This window comes from Prionailurus bengalensis, chromosome C1 (genome assembly GCF_016509475.1).
Source record: "Prionailurus bengalensis isolate Pbe53 chromosome C1, Fcat_Pben_1.1_paternal_pri, whole genome shotgun sequence".
Taxonomy (NCBI): domain Eukaryota; kingdom Metazoa; phylum Chordata; class Mammalia; order Carnivora; family Felidae; genus Prionailurus; species Prionailurus bengalensis.
In genome coordinates, this window is record NC_057345.1 from 39,688,990 (window position 1) to 39,710,895 (window position 21,906).

A 21,906-nucleotide genomic window follows, 5' to 3' on the forward strand; every position below is an offset into this window, starting at 1 on the left:
TTAACTACATATAGGTAGAATATTGTAGAGCAGATCAATATAGCTTATTCATCTGGCTTATCTGAAACTTAAAGTCTAGCAATTAGTAACTCCCCATTTGTCCCTTTCCACAGCTCCTGGAAAACACCATTTCACTCTTTCACTATATGAATTTCACTATTTTAAATACCTCATGTAAGCTGAATCATGCAATATTTAACAACCTAAATGACCATCAACAGATGAAAGGACAAAGAAAATTTTGCATATGCATACAATGGAATAGTACACATCATTTAAAAAGAAGGAAACCCTGAAATATGTAAACAGATGGATGAACATTCAGAATATTATCCTCGAATTCTCTAAAGCCTACTCTAGAACTCAATTGAAACTGCTATTTGTCAAGGTCATCAATAACTTCCATATTCCCAAATCTAATAGCCACCATCTTAAACTATCAGCAACGTTTATCACAGTGCAGTTACTTGCTTCTCCTTCATGATCTTCTTTCACTTGTATTCCAAGATAATACACACTCTTGGATAGCCACCTCCTAACAATCTGCTTTTTCAATTTCCTTTGCTGGCTTCTCAAACATAGGTCCTTAAACACACTACCTATTCCTCTTCTCCTCTCTATTTACATGTTTTCCTTTGGTGATGGCATTCCTGTTTTATAACTTTAAAAACTATCTATATGTCAACAATTCCCAAATATATAGCTTCAATCCTGACTTCTCTTTCAGACTCCAGACTCATGTATCCCAACTGCCTACTTTGTAGTGTATTTGAATATATGATAGGTGTTTCTTCATTTAACCTAAAACTGAACTAATCATTCTCTCAAAACCTGCTCCTCTGTCTTCTGTATCCCTCTAGATCAGATACTCATAACAAAGGCAAAAAGCCATCCTTGATTCCTCTCTTGATTACACATCCATATCAAATCCAGCAGGAAATCCTCTAGCTCTATCTTCAAAGACCTCTCAGCATTTAAATTGCTACTATTGGGATGTCTGGGTGGCTCAGCCGCTTAAGTGGCCAACTCTTGATATCAGCTCACATCATGATCTCACAGTCCTGAAATTGAGCCCCAGGTAAAGCTCCATACTGAGCATGCAGATTCTCTCTCTCCCTCTCAAAAGAGGGATTCTCTCTCTCCCTCTCCCTCTGCCTCACCCGTCGTACTCTCTCTCTCTCCCTCTAAAAAGAAATAAACATTTAAATTTCAACCATAATAGTCTAAACAACTATCTCTTTCACTAAAATAACTATAAAAGTCTTCTAACTGTATCTCTTTCTATTACTGAACCATTCTATCTTAAATGTCTACTATTAACAAGGAAACATCAACAACTTTATGATATAATTCATATCATGTGACTACTCTGTTTAATTCCTCTAATATTTTGGTGTCTCAGAGTAAAAGATGCTGTTTCCACTATGATCCACAAGATCCTACAAAATCATCACTCCAACACACCCACTTCTACTATACCACATGCATACTTCTTTGACCACATGTTCTACTATTTTCTGCCTTGCTCACACAGCTCTAATCACACAGGCTTCTTTGCTATACATCAAACCAGGCATGATCCCACCACAGGACATCAGCATAGGGCAATAGCGATTTCAACTTACAAGAAGGCCCTTCTTCCAGATACTTCTAAAGCATATTTCCTTACTTCATTTGGCTTTGCTCAGATTTTACCTTCTCAAGGAGACCTACTTTAGAGACTATTCATTTTGTTCTCCATCTATCCCTCTTAACCCGTTCTACCTTTTCTTTTAAAAATTACTTTCCAAGAAGAAGACCAAAGCAGGAGGCATCAAAATCCCAGACTTTTGCCTCTACTACAAAGCTGTAATCATCAAGACAGCATGGTATTGGCACAAAAACAGACACATAGACCAATGGAATAGAACAGGAACTCCAGAACTAGACCCACAAAGGTATGGCCAACTAACCTTTGACAAAGCAGGAAAGAATATCCAATGGAAAAAAGACAGTCTCTTTAACAAATGGTGCTGGGAGAACTGGACAGCAACATGCAGAAGGTTGAAACTACACCACTTTCTCACACCATTCACAAAAATAAACTCAAAATGGATAAAGGACCTGAATGTGAGACAGGAAACCATCAAAACCCTAGAGGAGAAAGCAGGAAAACACCTCTCTGACCTCAGCCGTAGCAATCTCTTACTCGACACATCCCCAAAGGCAAGGGAATTAAAAGCAAAAATGAACTATTGGGACCTTATGAAGATAAAAAGCTTCTGCACAGCACAGGAAACAACCAACAAAACTAAAAGGCAACCAACGGAATGGGAAAAGATATTTGCAAATGACATATTGGACAAAGGGCTAGTATCCAAAATCTATAAAGAGCTCACCAAAATCCACATCCGAAAAACAAATAATCCAGTGAAGAAATGGGCAGAAAACATGAATAGACACTTCTCTAAAGAAGACATCCAGATGGCCAACAGGCACATGAAAAGATGCTCAACGTCACTCCTCACCAGGGAAATACAAATCAAAACCACACTCAGATATCACCTCAGGCCAGTCAGAGTGGCTAAAATGAACAAGTCAGGAGACTATAGATGCTGGAGAGGATGTGGAGAAACGGGAACCCTCTTGCACTGTTGGTGGGAATGCAAATTTGTGCAGCCACTCTGGAAAACAGTGAGGAGGTTCCTCAGAAAATTAAAAATAGACCTACCCTATGACCCAGCAATAGCACTGCTAGGAATTTACCCAAGGGATACAGGAGTGCTGATGCATAGGGGCACTTGTACCCCAATGTTTATAGCAGCACTCTCAACAATAGCCAAATTATGGAAAGACACTAAATGTCCATCAAATGATGAATGGATAAAGAAATTGTGGTTTATATACACAATGGAGTACTACGTGGCAATGAGAAAGAATGAAATATGGCCCTTTGTAGCAACATGGATGGAACTGGAGAGTGTGATGCTAAGTGAAATAGGCCATACAGAGAAAGACAGATACCATATGGTTTCACTCTTATGTGGATCTTGAGAAACTTAACAGAAATCCATGGGGGAGGGGAAGGAAAAAAAAAAGAGGTTAGAGTGGAAGAAAGCCAAAGCATAAGAGACTCTTAAAAACTGAGAACAAACTGAGGGTTGATGGGGGGTGGGAGGGAGGGGAGGGTGGGTGATGGGTATTGAGGAGGGCACCTTTTGGGATGAGCACTGGGTGTTGTATGGAAACCAATATGACAATAAACTTCATATATTGAAAAAATAAATTAAAAAAATAAAAATTACTTTCCAATATACTATTTGCTCATTTGTTATGGGTTTTTTTTGTTTTTCTCTCGGCTTCCAGTGACACCTAGAATGCAAACCCCACAAATGATCTTATCTTTCTCCTCACTTATTACAAGTGCCACAATAATGTATAGAACAGAGAGATGGCCATTAAATATTTGTTGAAAAAAGTATATCCTCCCTAATTGTATAGGTCCTCTTTGATGTCTTTTAATAAGGTTTTGTATTTTTATTCATGAGGGTTTTAAACCCTAGACATCTTTTTAGGCTCGCTCTTAGGCATCTTAGTCTTTTTGTTAACATTGTTTCGTGATGCATGAAAATTTTTTTCTGACTGCATTTTATATTTATTGTTGTTAAAATAAAGGAAAAGCATTAAGTTACACATATTGAGGAAGGGGAGCAAAGATGGCAGAACAGCATGGAAAATTTTTGTGTGTCTTGCATCCATGAAATACAGCCGGACGCACACGACACCATCCTCCCCACCGAGAAAACTGATCTCAGGATTAACACAACGATCTGCACAACCTGAACCACAGAATTCAGCAGGTACATGGTGCGGAGAGGTGAACTTGGGAAGAGAGAAGCTGTGGAGGGCACGGAGCCACTTTTCTGGGTGGAGAGAGGACGGAGGCAGGGTGAGGGGAGAATATGGGAAAAGTACCCCTCACTAAAAGCAGCTGGAGACAAAGTAGAAAATTAGAAACAGCCACAGGGACTAAACTACAAACGGAGAAAAAAGAATGGAGAGGGTTTAAATTCCATTAAGACTGTAAATAAGGGGAGCACAGAGTCTTCAACTCCACAGCTCAATACCTGGTGTTGCGCTGTTGGGAAGGAAGAATCACCAAGAGCACAGTGGGGTCCAGGAGGTTCTTGGGCACATGGGGAAAAGCAGTTCCACTGATGGAAGAACATTTGGTAGAGACTCTTGAGGCCACCTGGTCCCAGCAGACTTCAGAGAATTGCCACATTCGCTGGTGCTGGAACAAGTTTGTTAAGGGTGAAGCCTGGTACCACACGCGTGTTGTGATTTTCCATAATCCCTGAAGCACTGCTGCTACACTATCTTGTGAACTTTTTCTGGGGCGGGCTGGCACCTGGCCAGAGTCGCTGGACACCAGCAGCCGCATGGTCTCGCGAACTTTCTGGGCTGCAGCAGGCATTCAGCCATTGCTTGGTGAGACCCTCTGCAGAAGGGCAAATGGGTCAAAGATGCAATCCCTCAGAAGTAAGGGGCCAGGGAAAACAACCGCATCTGAGACAAAACTCAGGAGAGAGGTACTACCTGGGGCTTGGTCATGCACAGTGAAATAGCGGGGAGTGGAGGAAAGCTGAAGACAAAGGACAGGTGCACAATTGCTTATCGGGGGGCAACAAAGTTCTGATTCCAGAGACTGCGTAGTTGGGTGATGCCATTTTCACTGTTCCCGCACGTGCACATACCCACCTAGAAGCACCACAACAATCCACCCCAGTAGACTAGTGGAGAACGGAGCCTTTACACTAAGCCCCGCCCAACTGGGCAAACCTCGTTTTTCAACAATACAAGTCTCACTGCCTGCGTAGTTTATAAAGAACTTCGTAGCCTGACTTCTAGGGGAAAACAAAGTAATTTTAGTCATATTTCAATCTGATAGCAAGTCCATCTATTCAACCCTCTTTCTTTTTTTTTCTCTTTTTCACTTCTTTTCTGCTTCTTGAATACAGAAAGAGAAAAAATTCATTTTTATTTTCAATTTTATTAAAAATATTTTTCTTTAATTTTAACTATATTTTATACTTCTGTGTAAATTTTCTCAAATTCTATTTTACCTACATCATTTTATTTTAGTCTACTTCAGTGTATTCACTTTTTCAAATTTTAAAACGGTTTTATTTTATTTTCTCTTTTCAATATCTTTTCACTTTCTAGAATACAGAAAGAGAAAAAATTCATTTTCATTTTCAATTTTTATTAAAAATATTTTCCCTTATTTTTTTTACTATATTTTTTTACTTTTAGGTAAATTTTCAAAATTTTATTTTACATCCATCACTTTATTTTAGTCTATGACAGCGTGTTCACATTTTCAAATTTTGAAACAATTTCCTTTTCTTTCTCTTTTCTCTTTCTTGTTATTTTTCTAGAATACAGAAAAAAATCCATTTTTATTTTTAATTGTTATTAAAATATTTTTCTTTAATTATTTTCCTACTATATTATTTACTATTGTGTAAATTTTTTCTAATTCTATTTCACATCCATCATTTCATTTTAGTAAACTTCAATGTATTCATTTTTTCATATGTTCACACTATTTCCTTATTTTTCTTCCCCATTTTTTCTCTAATCTATCAGGCCATATTCAACACCCAGAATGAAACACACCTAGGATCTAGCATCACTTCTTGGATTTTTGTGTGTGCGTTTTCAATTTTTTAATTTTAATATTTTTTAATTTTAATTCTTGTACCTCATTAATTCCTGTTATCCCTTCAAAATGAAAAAACAAAGGAATTCACACCAAAAGAAAGAGAAGGAAGAAAGGAAAGCTAAGGATTTAAGCAACACAGCCACAAACATGATGTCTGAACCAGAATTTAGAATCATGAATATAAGAACACTACCTGGTGTAGAAAAAAGATTAGAACCCTTTCTGCGGAGACAAAAGAAGTAAAAGTTAGTCAGGATAAAATAAAAAATGCTATAACTGAGCGGCAATCACTAATGGGTGGCGCAGCAGCAAGGATGGATCAGGCAGAACAGAGAATCAGTGATATACAGGACAAACTTATGGAGAATAATGAAGCAAGAAGAAAAGAGAAAGATTAAGGCAAAAGAGCACAATTTGAGAATTAGAGAAATCAGTGACTCATTAAAAAGGAACAACATCATAATCATAGGGGTTCCAGAAGAGGAAGAGAGAGAAATAGGGGTAGAAGGGTCATGTGAGCAAATGATAGAGGAAAACTTTCCTAACCTGGGGAAAGACACAGACATCAAAATCCAGGAAGCACAGACGAAGCCCATTAGATTCAACAAAAACCGACCATCAACAAGGTATATCATAATCAAATTCACAAAACACTCAGGAAAGGAGAGAATCATGAAAGAAGCAAGGGGAAAAAAGTCCTTGACCTACAAGAGAAGACAGATCAAGTTTGCAGCAGACCTATCCACAGAAACATTGCAGGACAGAAAGGAGTGGTAGGATGTATTCAATGTGCTAAATCAGAAAAACATGTAGACAAGGATTCTTTATCCAGCAAAGCTGTCATTCGAAATAGAAGCAGAGATAAAAAGTTTGCCAGACAAACAAAATTAAAGGAGTTTTTGACCACTAAACCAGACCTGCAAGCAACTATAAAGGGGACTCTCTGAGGGAAGGAAAGATGAAAATAAATAAATAAATACCAAAAGCAACAAAGATTATAAAGGACCAGAGAACACCACCAGAAACTCCAACTCTACAAGCAACATAATGGCAATAAATTCATATCTTCAGTACTCACTCTAAATGTCAATGGACTCAATACTCCAATCAAAAGACATAGGGTAACAGAATGGATAAGAAAACAAGATCCATCTATATGCTGTTTACAAGAGACCCATTTTAGACCTAAAGACACCTTCAGATTGAATGTAAGGGGATGGAGAATAATCTCTCATGCTAATGGTTGACAAAAGAAAGCCAGAGTAGCCACACTTATATCAGACAATCTAGACTTTAAAATAAAGACTGTATCAAGAGACGCAGAACGGCATTATATCATAATCAAGGGGTCTATAGACCAAGAAGACCTAACAATTGTAAACATTTATGCACCAAATGTGCCAGCACCCAAATATATAAATGAATTAATAACAAATGTAAAGAAACTAATACCATAATAGAAGACTTCAACACCCCACTCACAGCAATGGACAGATCATCTAATCAAAAAATCAACAAGGAAACAATGGCTTCGAATAACATACTGGACCATATGGATTTAACACATATATTTAGAACATTTCACTCTAAAGCAGCAGAATATACATTCTTCTCCAGTGCACATAGAACGTTCTCCCGAATAGACCACATACTGGGACAAATCAGCCCTTAGCAAGTACAAAAAATCGAGATCATACCGTGCATATTTTCAGACCACAATGCTATGAAAGTAGAAATCAACCACAAGAAAAAATTTGGAAAGTTAGCAAATACTTGGGAGACTGAAGAACATCCTACTAAAGAATGAATGGGTTAACCAAGAAGGTAAAGAGGAAATTAAAAAGTATATGGAAGCCACTGAAAATGATAACACCTCAACCCAAAACCTCTAGGACGCAGCAAAGGCGGTCATAAGGGGAAATTATATAGCAATCCAGCCTTCCTAAAGAAGGAAGAAAGATCTCAGATACACAACCTAACCTAACGCCTTAAAGACCTGGAAAAAGAACAGCAAATAAAACAAAACAAAACAAAACAAAAAAAACAGCAGAAAACAGGAAATAATAAGATTAGAGCAGAAATAAAAGCTATCGAAACAAAGAAAGAGAACAGATCAATGAAACCAGAAGCTGGATCTTTGAAAGAATTAACAAAATTGATAAACCACTAGCCAGTTTGATTAAAAAGAAAAAGAAAGGACCCAAATAAATAAAATCAAGAACAGAAGAGGAGAGATCATAACCAACACAGCAGAAATAAAAACATTATTAAGAGAATATTATAAGTAATTATATGCCAATAAAATGGGCAATATGGAAGAAATGAACAAATTCCTAGAAACATATACACTACCAAAACTGAAACACGAAGAAATAGAAAATTTGAACAGACCCATAACCAGTAAGGATATAGAGTTAGTAATCAAAAATCTCCCATGAAACAGGAGTCCAGGGACAGATGGATTTCCAGGGGAATTCTACCAAACATGTAAGGAAGAGTTAACACCCATTCTCTTAAAGCTGTTCCAAAACATAGAAATGGAAGGAAAACTTGCAAACTCTTTCTATGAAGCCAGCATTACCTGGATTCCAAAACCAGAGGGAGACCCCACTAAAAAGAAGAACTATAGACTAATTTCTCTCATTAATGTGGATGCCAAAATCTTCACAAGATAGCAGCCAACCGGATCCAACAATACATTACAAAAATTATTCACCACGACCAAGTGGGATTTATACCTGAAATACACGGCTGGTTCAATATCTGCAAAACAATTAATGTGATTCATCACATAAATAAAGGAAAGGACAAGAACCACAGGATCTTCTCAACAGATGCAGAGAAAGCATTTGACAAAATACAGCACCCTTTCTTGATAAAAAAAAAAAAACCCTTAAGAAAGTAGGGATATTCTTTCCTGCTTTGTCACAGATGAGTTGGCCATACTTTTGTGGGTCTAGTTCTGGGGTTTCTATTCTATTCCATTGGTCTATGTGTCTGTTTTGGTGCCAATACCATGCTGTCTTGATGATTACAGCTTTGTAGTAAAGGCTAAAGTCTGGGATTGTGATGCCTCCTGCTTTGGTCTTCTTCAAAATTACTTTGGCTATTTGGGACCTTTTGTGGTTCCATACAAATTTTAGGATTGCTTGTTCTAGCTTCGAGAATAATGCTGGTACAATTTTGATTGGGATTGCATTGAATGTGTAGATAGCTTTGGGTAGTATTGACATTTTAACAATAGTTATTTTTCCAATCCATGAGCATGGAATGTTCTTCCATTTCTTTATATCTTCTTCAATTTCTTTCGTAAGCTTTCTATAGTTTTCAGCATACAGATCTTTTACATCTTTGGTTAGGTTTATTCCTAGATATTTTATGCTTCTTGGTGCAATTGTGAACAGGATCAGTTTCTTTATTTGTCTTTCTGTTGCTTCATTATTAGTGTATAAGAATGCAACTGATTTCTGCACATTGATTTTGTATCCTGCGACTGCTAAATTCGTGTATCATTTCTAATAGACTTTTGAAGGAGTCTATCAGATTTTCCATGTATAATATCATGTCGTCAGCAAAAAGTGAAAGCTTGACTTCATCTTTGCCAATTTTGATGCCTTTGATTTCCTTTTGTTGTCTGATTGCTGATGCTAGCACTTCCAACACTATGTGAAACAACAGCAGTGAATATCCAATGGAAAAAAGACAGTCTCTTTAATAAATGGTGCTGGAAGAACATGCAGAAGGATGAAACTAGACCACTTTCTTATACCATACACAGAAATAAACTCAAAATGGATAAAGGACCTGAATGTGAGACAGGAAACCATCAAAACCCTAGAGGAGAAAGCAGGAAAACACCTCTCTGACCTCAGCTGTAGCAATTTCTTACTTGACACATCCCCAAAGGCAAGGGAATTAAAAGCAAAAATGAACTATTGGGACCTTATGAAGATAAAAAGCTTCTGCACAGCAAAGGAAACAACCAACAAGACTAAAAGACAACCAACAAAATGGGAAAAGATATTTGCAAATGACATATTGGACAAAGGGCTAGTATCCAAAATCTATAAAGAGCTCACCAAAATCCACACTCGAAAAACAAATAATCCAGTAAAGAAATGGGCAGAAAACATGAATAGACACTTCTCTAAAGAAGACATCCAGATGGCCAACAGACACATGAAAAGATGCTCAACGTCGTTCCTCATCAGGGAAATACAAATCAAAACCACACTCAGATATCACCTCACGCCAGTCAGAGTGGCCAAAATGAACACATCAGGAGACTATAGATGCTGGAGAGGATGTGGAGAAACGGGAACCCTCTTGCACTGTTGGTGGGCATGCAAACTGGTGCAGCCACTCTGGAAAACAGTGTGGAGGTTCCTCAGAAAATTAAAAATAGACTTACCCTATGACCCAGCAATAGCACTGCTAGGAATTTACCCAAGGGATACAGGAGTACTGATGCATAGGGGCACTTGTACCCCAATGTTTATAGCAGCACTCTCAACAATAGCCAAATGATGTAAAGACCCTAAGTGTCCATCAACTGACGAATGGATAAAGAAATAGTGGTTTATATACACAATGGAATACTACGTGGCAATGAGAAAGAATGAAATATAGCCTTTGTAGCAATGTGGATGGAACTGGAGAGTGTTATGCTAAGTGAAATAAGTCATACAGAGAAAGACAGATACCCTTTGTTTTCATTCTTAAGTTGATCCTAAGAAACTTAACAGAAGTCCATGGGGGAGGGGAAGAAAAAAAAGACATTAGAGAGGGAGACAGCCAAAGCAAAAGAGACTCTTGAAAAACTGAGAACAAACTTAGGATTGATGGGGGGGGGGAGGGGAGGGTGGGTGATGGGTATTGAGGAGGGCACCTTTTGGGATGAGCACTGAGTGTTGTATGGAAACCAATTTGACAATAAATTTCATATTTAAAAAAGGAAATTATGGATGGAATGATCATACCTCGATATCATAAAAGCCATATATGAATGATCCAACACTAATAGCATCCTCAATGAGGAAAAAGTGAGAGCTTTCTCCCTAACGTCAGGAACAAGTCAGGGATGCCCACTCTTGCCACTGTTATTCAATATAGTATTGGAAGTCTTAGCCTCTGCAATCAGACAACGCAAAGAAATAAAAGGCATCCAAATCAGCCAGGAGGAGGTCAAACTTTCACTCTTCACAGATGACATGATACTCTATATGAAAAACCCTAAAGATTCCACCAAGAAACCTGCTCAAACTGATTCATGAATTCAGCAAAGTTGTGGGATATAAAATCAACACACAGAAATCACTTGTATTACTATACACCAACAATGAAGCAACAGAAAGATAAATCAAGGAATCGATCCCATTTAGAATTGCACCAAAACCCATAAAATACCTAGGAATAAATGTAACCAAACAGGTGAAAAATCGATACACTGAGAATGATAGAAAGCTTATGAAAGAAATTGAAGAAGACACAAAAATCTGGAAAAACAGTCCATTCTCCAGGATAGGAAGAACAAATATTGTTAAAATGTCGATACTACCCAAAGCAATCTATGCATTCAATGCAATCCCTAGCAAAATAACACCAGCCTTCCTCACAGAGCTAGAACAAACAATCCTAAAATTTGTATGGAACCAGAAAAGACCCTGAATAGCCAAAGCAATCTTGAAAAAGAAAACCAAAGCAGGAGGCATCACAATCCCAGACTTCAAGCTCTACTACAAAGCTGTAATCATCAAGACAGTATGGTACTGGCACAAGAACAGACACTCAGATCAATGGAACAGAATAGGGAACCCAGAAATGGACTCACAAACATACGGCCAACTAATCTTTGACAAAGCAGGAAAGAATATCCAATGGAATAAAGACAGTTTCTTCAGCAAGTAGTGCTGGGAAAACTGGACAGCGACATGCAGAAGAATGAACCTGGACCACTTTCTTACACCATACACAAAAATAAACTCGAAATGGATGAAAGACCTAAGTGTAAGACAGGAAGCCATCAAAATCCTCGAGGAGAAAGCAGGAAAAACCTCTTTGATCTTGCCTGCAGCAACTTCTTACTCAACACGTATGCAGAGGCAAGGGAAACAAAAGCAAAAATGAACTACTGGGACCTCATCAAAATAAAAAGCCTCTGCACAGCGAAGGAAACACTCAGCAAAACTAAAAGGCAACTTACAGAATAGAAGAAGATATTTGCAAATGACATATCAGATAAAAGGTTAGTATCCAAAATCTATAAAGAACTTATCAAACTCAATACCCAAAAAACAAACACTCCTGTGAAGAAATGGGTAAAAGACATGAATAGACACTTCTCCAAAGAAGACATCAGATGGCCAACCAACACATGAAAAAATGCTCAACTTACTCATCATCAGGGAAATACAAACCAAAACCACAATGAGATACCACCTTACACCTGTCAGAATGACTAACCTTAACAACTCAGGCAACAAAGATGTTGGTGAGGATGTGGAGAAAGAGAATCTCTTATGCATTGTTGGTGGGAATGCAAGCTGGTGCAGCCACTCTGGAAAACAGCATCGAAGTTCCTCAAAAAACTCAAAATAGAAGTACCCTATGACCCAGCAATTGCACTACTAGGTATTTATCCAAGGGATAATACAGGTGTGCTGTTTCAAAGGGACACATGCACCCCCATGTATATAGCAGCACTATCAACAATAGCCAAAGTATGGAAAGAGCCCAAATGTCCATCGGTGGATGAATGGATAAAGAAGATGTGGTATATATATACAATGGGGTATTACTTGGCAATCAAAAAGAATGAAATCTTGCCATTTGCAACTATGTGGATGGAACTGGAGGGTATTATGCTAAGTGAAATTAGTCACAGAAAGACTAAAATCATATGACTTGACTCATATGAGGACTTTAAGAGACAAAATAGATGAACATAAGGGAAGGGAAACAAAAATAATATAGAACAGGGAGGGGGCAAAACATAAGAGACTCATAAATATGGAGAACAAACTCTGGGTTACAGGAGGGGCATTTGGGAGGGGCGGTGGGCTAAATGGGTAAGGGCCACTAAGGAATCTACACCTGAAATCATTGTTGCACTATATGCTAACTAATTTGGATGTAAATTTTAAGAAAATAATAAAATTAAAAATTATTTTTAAAAGTTATACATGTTGATATTCTATACAGGAACATTTCTCAGCTCTACATAGGTTCTAATAGTTTGCCTATAGATTATCTTTTTTTTCTCTTAGATAATCATATAATTTGCAAATAGTCCTAATTGTGCCACTTTCTAATCCTTGTAACATTTGTTTACCTTTTTTTTGTCTTTTTGCTTTAGTTAGAGACTCCAATACAATTAGAAAAACTATGACAAAAAAGTCATTCATTACTTCCTCCTGGTTTCCAACTGGATGGGTTTTTCTTCATTTATTTTTTTTTAATTCCAGTATAATTAACATGCAGTGCTACAATAGTCACACGTATAAAGTATAATAATTCAACAATTCTATACAGTACTCAGTGCTCATCAAGATAAATTTACTCATGATCTCCTTTATCAATTTCACCTATTCCACCACCCCACCTCACCTCTGGCAACCATCAGTTTTGTTCCCTATATTTCAGCATCTGTTTTTTGGTTTGTCTCTTTTTTTTTCTTTATTTGTTTTCTTTCTTAAACTCTACATATGGGTGAGTTCATATGGTATTTGTCTTCCCCTGACTGGGTTATTTCACTTAGCATTATACACTCTAGATCTATCCATGTTTTTTGCAAATGGCAAGATTTCATTCCTTTTTATGGCTGAGTAACATTCCACTCTGTGTGTGTGTGTGTGTGTGTGTGTGTGTGCGCGCGCGCGCGCACGCGCCCGTGTGCACGCGCGCATGCATCACATCTTTATCCATTCATCTGTCAATGGATACTTGGGTTGCTTCTGTATCTTCACTATTGTAAATAATGCTGCAATAAATACAGGGGTGCATATACTTTCTCAAATTAGTGTTTTTGTATTCTTTGGGTAAATATGGGGTAGTGGATTTACTGGATGAGATGGTATTTCTATTTTCAATTTTTTGAGGAATCTCCATTTGTTTTCCACATTGGCTGCACCAGTTTGCATTCCCACCAACACTAGTACATAAAGGTTCCTTTTTGTCCACATCCTCACTAACACTTGTTGCCTCTTGTGGTTTTTATTTTAGCCATTCTCACAGGTGTGAGGTGATATCACATGGTGGTTTTGACTTGCATTTCCCTGATGATGAATGATGTTGAGCATCTTTTCATGTGTCTGTTGGCCATCTGTATGTCTTCTTTGGAGAAATGTCAGTCCTTGTCTTCTGTCCAATTTGATAAAATTATTCATTTTTTGTTGTTGAGTTGTATAAGTTGTGTATATATTTTAGATACAAGCCCGTTAACAGATATGTCATTTCCAAATATCCTCTCCAGTTCAATAGGTTGTATTTTTGTTTTGATGAGGGTTTCCTTGGCTGTTCAAAAGCTTTTATTTTGATGCACTTCTAATAGTTTATTTTTGCTTTTGTTTCCTTTGCCTAAGGAAACATGTCTAGAAAAATGCTACTATGTCAAAGAAATAGCAAACTGCCTGTTTGCCCTCTTTTAGGATTTTTATGGTTTCAGGCTTCATATTTATTTCTTTAATCAATTTTGGGTTTATTTTTGTGTATGGTATAAGAAAGTGGTCCAATTTCATTCTTTTGCATGCAGGTGTCCAGTTTTCCCAACACCATTTGTTCAAGAGATTGTCTTTTTCCCATTGCTTATTCTTGCTTCCTTTGTCATACATTAATTGACCATATAATCATGAAATTTATTTCTGGTTTTTCTATTCTGTTCCGTTGACCTATGTGTTTATTTTTGTGCCAGTATCATACTGTTTCAATTACTACAACTTTGTAGTCTATCTTAAAATCTGGGGTTGTGATACCTCCAGTTTCAAAATTGCTTTGGCTATCTGAGGTCTCTTGTGGTTCCATACAAATTTTAGTATTATTTCTTCTAGTTCTGTGAAAAATACTGTTCGCATACTGATAAGAGATTGCATTAAATCTGTAGATTATTTTGGATAATATAGACATTTTAACAATATTAATTCTTCTAATCCATGTGCATGGAATACCATTGCATGTGTTTGTGTCAGCTTCAATTTTCAAGTGAATGATTTTAAAGTTTCACCACTATGTATGGTACCTGGTCATGATTCTTTGATGAGATCCTTTATCAAATAAGAAAAGTTCCTTTCTCATCCTAGTTTACTCAAGTCTTAATTCAAATGGGTTTTAAATTTTAGCAATTGCTTTCTAATTATCTACCGAGACGGTATTTTGAGAGGCAGCATTAGGCAGAAGAGAAAACCAGTAAGTAATACATTCTAAAACATAAATAGGGGCGCCTGGGTGGCGCAGTCGGTTAAGCGTCCGACTTCGGCCAGGTCACGATCTCGTGGTCCGGGAGTTCGAGCCCCGTGTCAGGCTCTGGGCTGATGGCTCAGAGCCTGGAGCCTGTTTCCGATTCTGTGTCTCTCTCTCTCTCTGCCCCTCCCCCGTTCATGCTCTGTCTCTCTCTGTCCCAAAAATAAATAAACGTTGAAAAAAAAATTAAAAAAAAAACATAAATAAAATATAAATAAACCTAAAAATAAGTATGTAAAAATGTTCACAGTAGTGCCTTCTAGTTAGTAGGATTGTGGGTTTAGGTTTTGTTTTGTTTTCTTTGCTCCCGTTGTATATATTTTCCAAATTTCTACAATGACTACTTAGGTACAGATCCTGACTTTACCATCTACTAATTGCATTATCTTCAACCAGTTATTTATCCTGTCTGTGTCTCACATTCTTTCAGTTTCTTCACCTACATAATGATGCGGAGTGTGGGGAGGGGAGGTAATAGTATTTACAACAAAGGACTGTTCTGAAGATTAGACAAAGTAATATAAAGGGACGCCTGGGTGGCTCACTTGGTTGGATGACCAATTTCTGCTCAGGTTATGATCTTGCGGTCTGTGGGTTCTGGCCCTGCATTGGGCTCTGCACTGGTAGCTCAGAGCCTGGAGCCTGCTTCATATTCTCTCTCTCTCTCTCTCTCTCTCTCTCTCTCTCTCTCTTCCCCTCCCCCACTCATGCTCTTTCTCAAAAATAAATAAACATTAAAAAAATGTTTGAGTAATATAAATAACTTAGAATTGTACCTATAACATTGATGTTTTCAAAAAATGTTAGCTATTTCTATAATAAATTGAATGATGGGGAAAATGAGAACCTGTGTTATACTTTGTAGGAGTATTTGAAGGATAATAATATTAATAGCTAACATTTTTTGATCACCTCTTATGTTACAAGCATTGGATTATGTGTCTTACATGCATTACCACATATAATTCTTAGAGCAACTCTACTACATACTACTATTAACACATTAAAAATATATAGAAATTGATAATTTAAATACAGAAACAGATCAATAGCTTTCCCATAGTCACAAAGCTAGGAAATAAGTGGCAAAGCTAGGCTTACAATTCAACAATTCAACAATTCAACACAGAATCTGTGTTCTTAACCATTACAATTTGTTTGATGATAATGATAATGACCAATAGGAGATTTGAAAGAAGGTGGAGGAGGACTAAGAAGCGGTAAGTAGAATAAGAATAGAAAATAAAACAAAACAAAACAAAGCAAAAACCAGTATTAGTAATCTAGTAATAACGTGTTATGGTGTTTGCTCTTGCTGTTTTTAATATTATTTCTACTATTCTAGTGCTTTAATAAAAACAATAGACAACAAGTATTGAGCTCCTATTATCTATCTACCAACACTGTCTCATATAATATTCACAACACTGACATGAGGTAGTAGTATTTGGTTACACATGGAAAATTGAGGCACCCAGACAATAACTGATTAAATGTAAAACAGATCATAAATATCAGAGCCAGGATTTAAACCCAAATGTGTTTAAATCCATTGTCTCTGCTTTTCTACTATAATATGCTGTGCACCATTGATTTTGGACAGGATGAAGTTTCGCTGAACCTAAAATCTCCAAGATGGCAAATAAAGCAGCAGCAAAGTCCTGGATTTTTGAAGTCCAATTCAGATATGTCATATACAAACGTGTGTGTGTGTGTGTGTGTGTGTGTGTGTGTGTGTGTCTGTTTAAGGTACATTATTGCTTATAATAATGTAACAAATACTTCATTGTTTAAAAAAAACACTTTTTTAAAAATTTTTTTAATGTTTATTTATTTTTGAGACAATGTGAGAGACAGAGCACAAGCAGCTGAGGGGCAGACAGAGGGAGACACAGAATCTGCAGTGGGCTCCAGGCTCTGCGCTGTCAGCCCCGAGCCTGACATGGGGCTGGAACTCACCGTGAGATCATGACCTGAGCCGAAGTCGGACGCTTAACTGACTAAGACACTCAGGCGCCCCAAAACACTTCTTTTTTTAAATCTTCCATTACATACCTCAGAGGACAATCATTTGGCACACCCAGACTAAGAAGGATTGATGAAATGAGAAAAATACCCAAAACAATAAATAGAATTGTTTTGCTGTTCCATATTGTTGCTAGAATGCAATTAATTTCTTTATGACTAAAGGCCTGAAACACTGCATTATATCCCATTTATTTGTGTAAAATTTCAAAGTAAATGATGAAAAGGAAATAATTTATTATATATATGAAATACTGAGTTCATGAAACAATTCAAAGCAAGAAATTCAAGGAAAAGCATCTCATTGACTGCTTGCTGTTGGACATCAAAATATACATTTTCTGGTACCAATACAGAAATATGTATCAAGAGTTTCAAAATACCCGTATCATTTGTCTATCAATCCCCCTCATAGGAATTTATTCTAAGTAAGCAAAATGAAATATGTGTAACATTTCATGCATGGAGATGTTCACTACAGTGTTACTTATAACAACAGATAATGGAAAATAATCTTTATGCCCAAGAGTAAGGAAATACTCCAATAGTAAAAAGCTATTGTACAGCCATGTCTACAAAGTTTTTAGTGATAGAAAATTACTTGTGAAAATATTTAATTTCCTTAAAAGCAAAACATAAAAATGTGTATTTGGAAAAAAAATTACTTATGCTTCAAAAATCAAAGTAGGAAATAAATAAGCCTAGAAGTAAATATGCCAAAAGTTAATAATGATTGCTTCTAGGTAGTATAAGATTGTGTATGTGTGTGTGCACTTTTTCTCTGCTTCTAATAATTGTCTTTATTTTCCATATTTACCATATTGAACATCAGCTACTTTAATCAAAAAGGGGAAAAATTAATTCAAAGAGATAAAAAACAATATAAGGAAAGAACACAATTTAAAAGTCAAGACCTATCATTTTCCACTCTTACTGGCTGAATTTTACTTTAAGTATTTAAAAAGGAAGATTTGTTTTCACATCACACATATGATGAATATCCATATAATATTTAATACAGGTTTTTCAGAGAGAAAATTACCTTTTAATAAAGGTATTATGATGTGTAGTTTTCATAGACTCTTACAAATGTACTATTTAACAACTACTTTGGGGGGTTAATATACCAGCCCTAGAAAACAGCACCATATGTTCCAAGCTTTTGTCATTTCTTACAAATGTCAGGGAAAATAACACAAAAGCTAGATCCATTTGTACAGTATATTTGATGCCATAATTTTTAACATTCACTTAATGGACTCAGCCTTTGTGGCCTGATATTTCTTTTGCTTGCTAGCACCAAACCTTAAATAAGGTTCCTGACTAGATTACATTCATGCAGGTCTCATTTTAACGGAAATTAGAGAGATGGAAAAGATTGTAGGAAGAGACATTATAAAAACAGACCTCACAAGTCAAACCTAATAGTAAAACCATTCTCTTTCATGTAGACAACCATGAAAACAAATATCCTGTGAGCTAGAGATATATACTGTATCTTTCCAGCAGATCTTTATGCCATCTTGAAACAGATTTCCATAACTATATAATGTGACTACAGTTGATGAAGCAATGGTGCAAAGAAACAGGCTAATAAAGCATCACACTCCAGGAAACCAGATAAACAAGTTCATGATTTCTAATTGTATCAAGGGTAGAACAGCACTGGATATGAAGATAGAAACCCAGAGAGTCAGAGTAAACATTGTTTCTTCCAACATTAAAAATAAGCATTCATAAAAACAGCACCAACTCTTTTATTACAATAATCCTTTAGAACACATTCATGTTACTTGCTTAACTGATAGATAAGAACGCAAAAGAAGCTGTATGACTTTAAAATATAGTATAAAAATTATAACACTCTCGAAGAGATAAGAACATACCTGTAAGCAACTAAAAGAGCAATGAACAAGAAACTGAAATTTATGAGCAATCTTTTCAAAAAACTATCTCAGGTAGCACAACATATGAAACACATTTTCCCTGTGTTGTCAACCCTCTCCCTACCCCTCCTCCTGACCACAGAAGCTAGGTAAGAATATTCTCTATACAGAGACTAAAGTGCAAGAAAATTGGGCTAAGAATTTAATGTGGCCCAATGTTAAAGAAACATAATAATTTCAGAGCTATCCATAAGTCTCTATTTAGCGAAGATACAATTAGGATAGAGGATTCTATTGTTTGAAAAGTAGTAAGTCTCATTTCTTAGGAGTTAGTGGATTCCTGGATGCAATATGCAAGCTGAAGGATGTGCATATGCTGTGCATAAAGAGGAAAACAGTAAACCCCTTTGGGAAATTAGAAATCCTGCAGATTCCATCACTTCTAAGAAAATGTCTCCCTTCCTTCATAATGAATTGATTATATTTCCTCAGAATTATTGTTTGTTTTTCAGTGATGTACATTACAACCGTAAGTTGCTGATATGAGACAGAAACACCAAGAGAAGAATGAGAGGTTGTGTGTCTACCTCATGGTAGCAGAGAGATCTTGATAGGGACCCAAACTTGGATTGCCAAGCCTTAGTCTTGTAGATGAAGCTAAAGATTCCTGCTGTGAGATGTACTCTCAAGACTCAGTTATACAGACTTGGAAAATGCATTTTGACAATTACTAATTATCATGTTGGAACAAGAAAATAATCCTGTCGCCAAATAAACCCCTGGTCAGGTAAAATATGGTAACCCTAAGGTGGATGAAGGGGAAAATATTGTTATTCTTACTATGAAAAGCTGAAAAGGAATTCTCTCATGGAAGAGTAAGTAAAACCAAACACAAAACTAGGAACTTAAGTATGTCCCTATCAGTGTAGGGTTTAATATTTTTTCCACTTGTCTTAACCATGTTTAGCCAACAACATACAGAACTCTCCCATCTATTTAATTCCTTCCAGTTAGTCCTTAAACTTCATTAAACATTATATACACCTGTAATTACATAGTCATGTGCCAGTCATGTAGAGAATTAAGAGAATCGACAGTAGACTGAAAGGACTGTTCCTTCTACCCCTCTTCCACTGAGGTCAGCATGCCAGTGATAGTCCCTAAATTCCAGACACTGACCACTATCTGACATACGAATCTAATTGCAGTTGAGAAAAATGGAAAGGAGCAAGCAACCAGTTGAAAGAGCAAACAGGATAGATTGACTTGGGAGGGGAAGTTAAACCAACCCTCCTTTTTTCCCAAGTATTCTAGAAAAAGATGACCCTGAAGGAAGAAGGAAGATATTAGGTTGTAGTGCTATGCTTTCATGTGCTTAAAAGAATTATGTCACTATATGTACAAAGTTTGTGCAGTCTTCCATGATTAGCTGCCTCAATACAATAGAATGATAAATGATTTCTTAGGATTAGATGTTTTTTCAAAGCATATGCATTTAGTTTTATTTTCATCAATACTCTCTCACTCAAAATATTTGAACAGGATTATAAAAAACATACACTGTTAGAAAATATAGATGAAGAAATTATGGTCAAATACAGATTAATATGAACAGAATGAAAGAAAAATTAGTACATAGAAACACAAGCAAAAAAGTTTTCAAGAATCATTACAGAGGGCTATAAAAATGGTTCTGAGTTTTCCAACAAAGAAGGGAAAATAGGATAAGTTGCAAGAATCATATTAAAACATAAACACCTTCTGGGGTGCCTGGGTGGCTCAGTTGGTTAAGCATCCAACTCTTGGTTTCGGCTCAGGTCATGATCTCATGGTTGATGGGTTCAAGCCCTACATGGGGCTCTGTGCTAACAGCATAGAGCCTGTTTGGGATTCTGTCTCCCTCTCTCTCTTCCCCTCCCCTGCTTGCTCTCTATCTCTCCCTCTCTCAAAAATAAATAAATAAACATTAAAAAAGTTTTTTAAAAAGATATAAACACCTTCTTGTACAAGAGAAGAAAAGCCTTTTCTGAAACTGAGGCCTGTGAGAAACATCTCTTACAGATCTTTACAAAGAAGAAATAATATAAAGAACAGCACTCTATAATAAACATTATAGCAAGTCTCTTCCAGTGGTTCCTTAACCTTCAAGGAAACCCAGCACATCATGCTAATTCTTCAATCCATAAAGAACCCTTTTTGTTCCCATATAACCTATTTGTATTATTTAATAACCACCAGATAACAAGAACCAGCATATTATACTTATTTCTGTATATAGCTTAAAACTGTATCATTGCTATAGATATACAAGAATACATTCATAATTCGGTTATTATTTTGGTATTTCTAAAGTAAAGCAAAAGCATAATCTTCTTATGAACACCACAATGAAGATATCCAATATTTCCCTCACCTGTGATTCTTTCACGTTTTCAACAGTAAAGTTGAACCAGACTCGGAAGCGTGGATTACAGGTATCCGGCCTAATGAACAAGTCATACTCAAACTCAGAGACCTGGTCCACCCGTCCAAGGTTACCTGGTAATAAAAATTGAAAGAACTGTGTTTTAATAGATGTTCATGCAACTCAATAGCACATAAATTTGAATATTATGAGGTCTGAAAGCAATATTTGTCATCATTCAGTACTTGTAAGGTTCAGTATTCACAATCTACAAGGCTATCAATTCTGAATACAGCCCAGGATAAGAAGAACCTTCCAGCTAGTCCAGGCTGTGGTTCAAGCAGCTCTTCCAGTCCTTATCATCCAGCAGATCTATTTGTGTTACATAAGACATATTGTCATATTGGGATGTTCCATGGAACATGTGGCAA

General features: G+C 36.6%; 1 protein-coding gene across 2 annotated transcripts in view; it reads right to left on the reverse strand.

Annotated features, from left to right (window-relative positions):
* Window positions 1–21,906, reverse strand: part of AGBL4 (AGBL carboxypeptidase 4) — a 1,479,620-nt gene that overhangs the window by 1,174,512 nt on the left and 283,202 nt on the right. For both annotated transcript variants that reach the window (XM_043574931.1, XM_043574930.1), the window contains exon 3: window positions 21,485–21,609. In XM_043574931.1, coding sequence (XP_043430866.1) covers window positions 21,485–21,609 — 125 coding nt within the window. The remainder of the gene's footprint in view (window positions 1–21,484; window positions 21,610–21,906) is intronic.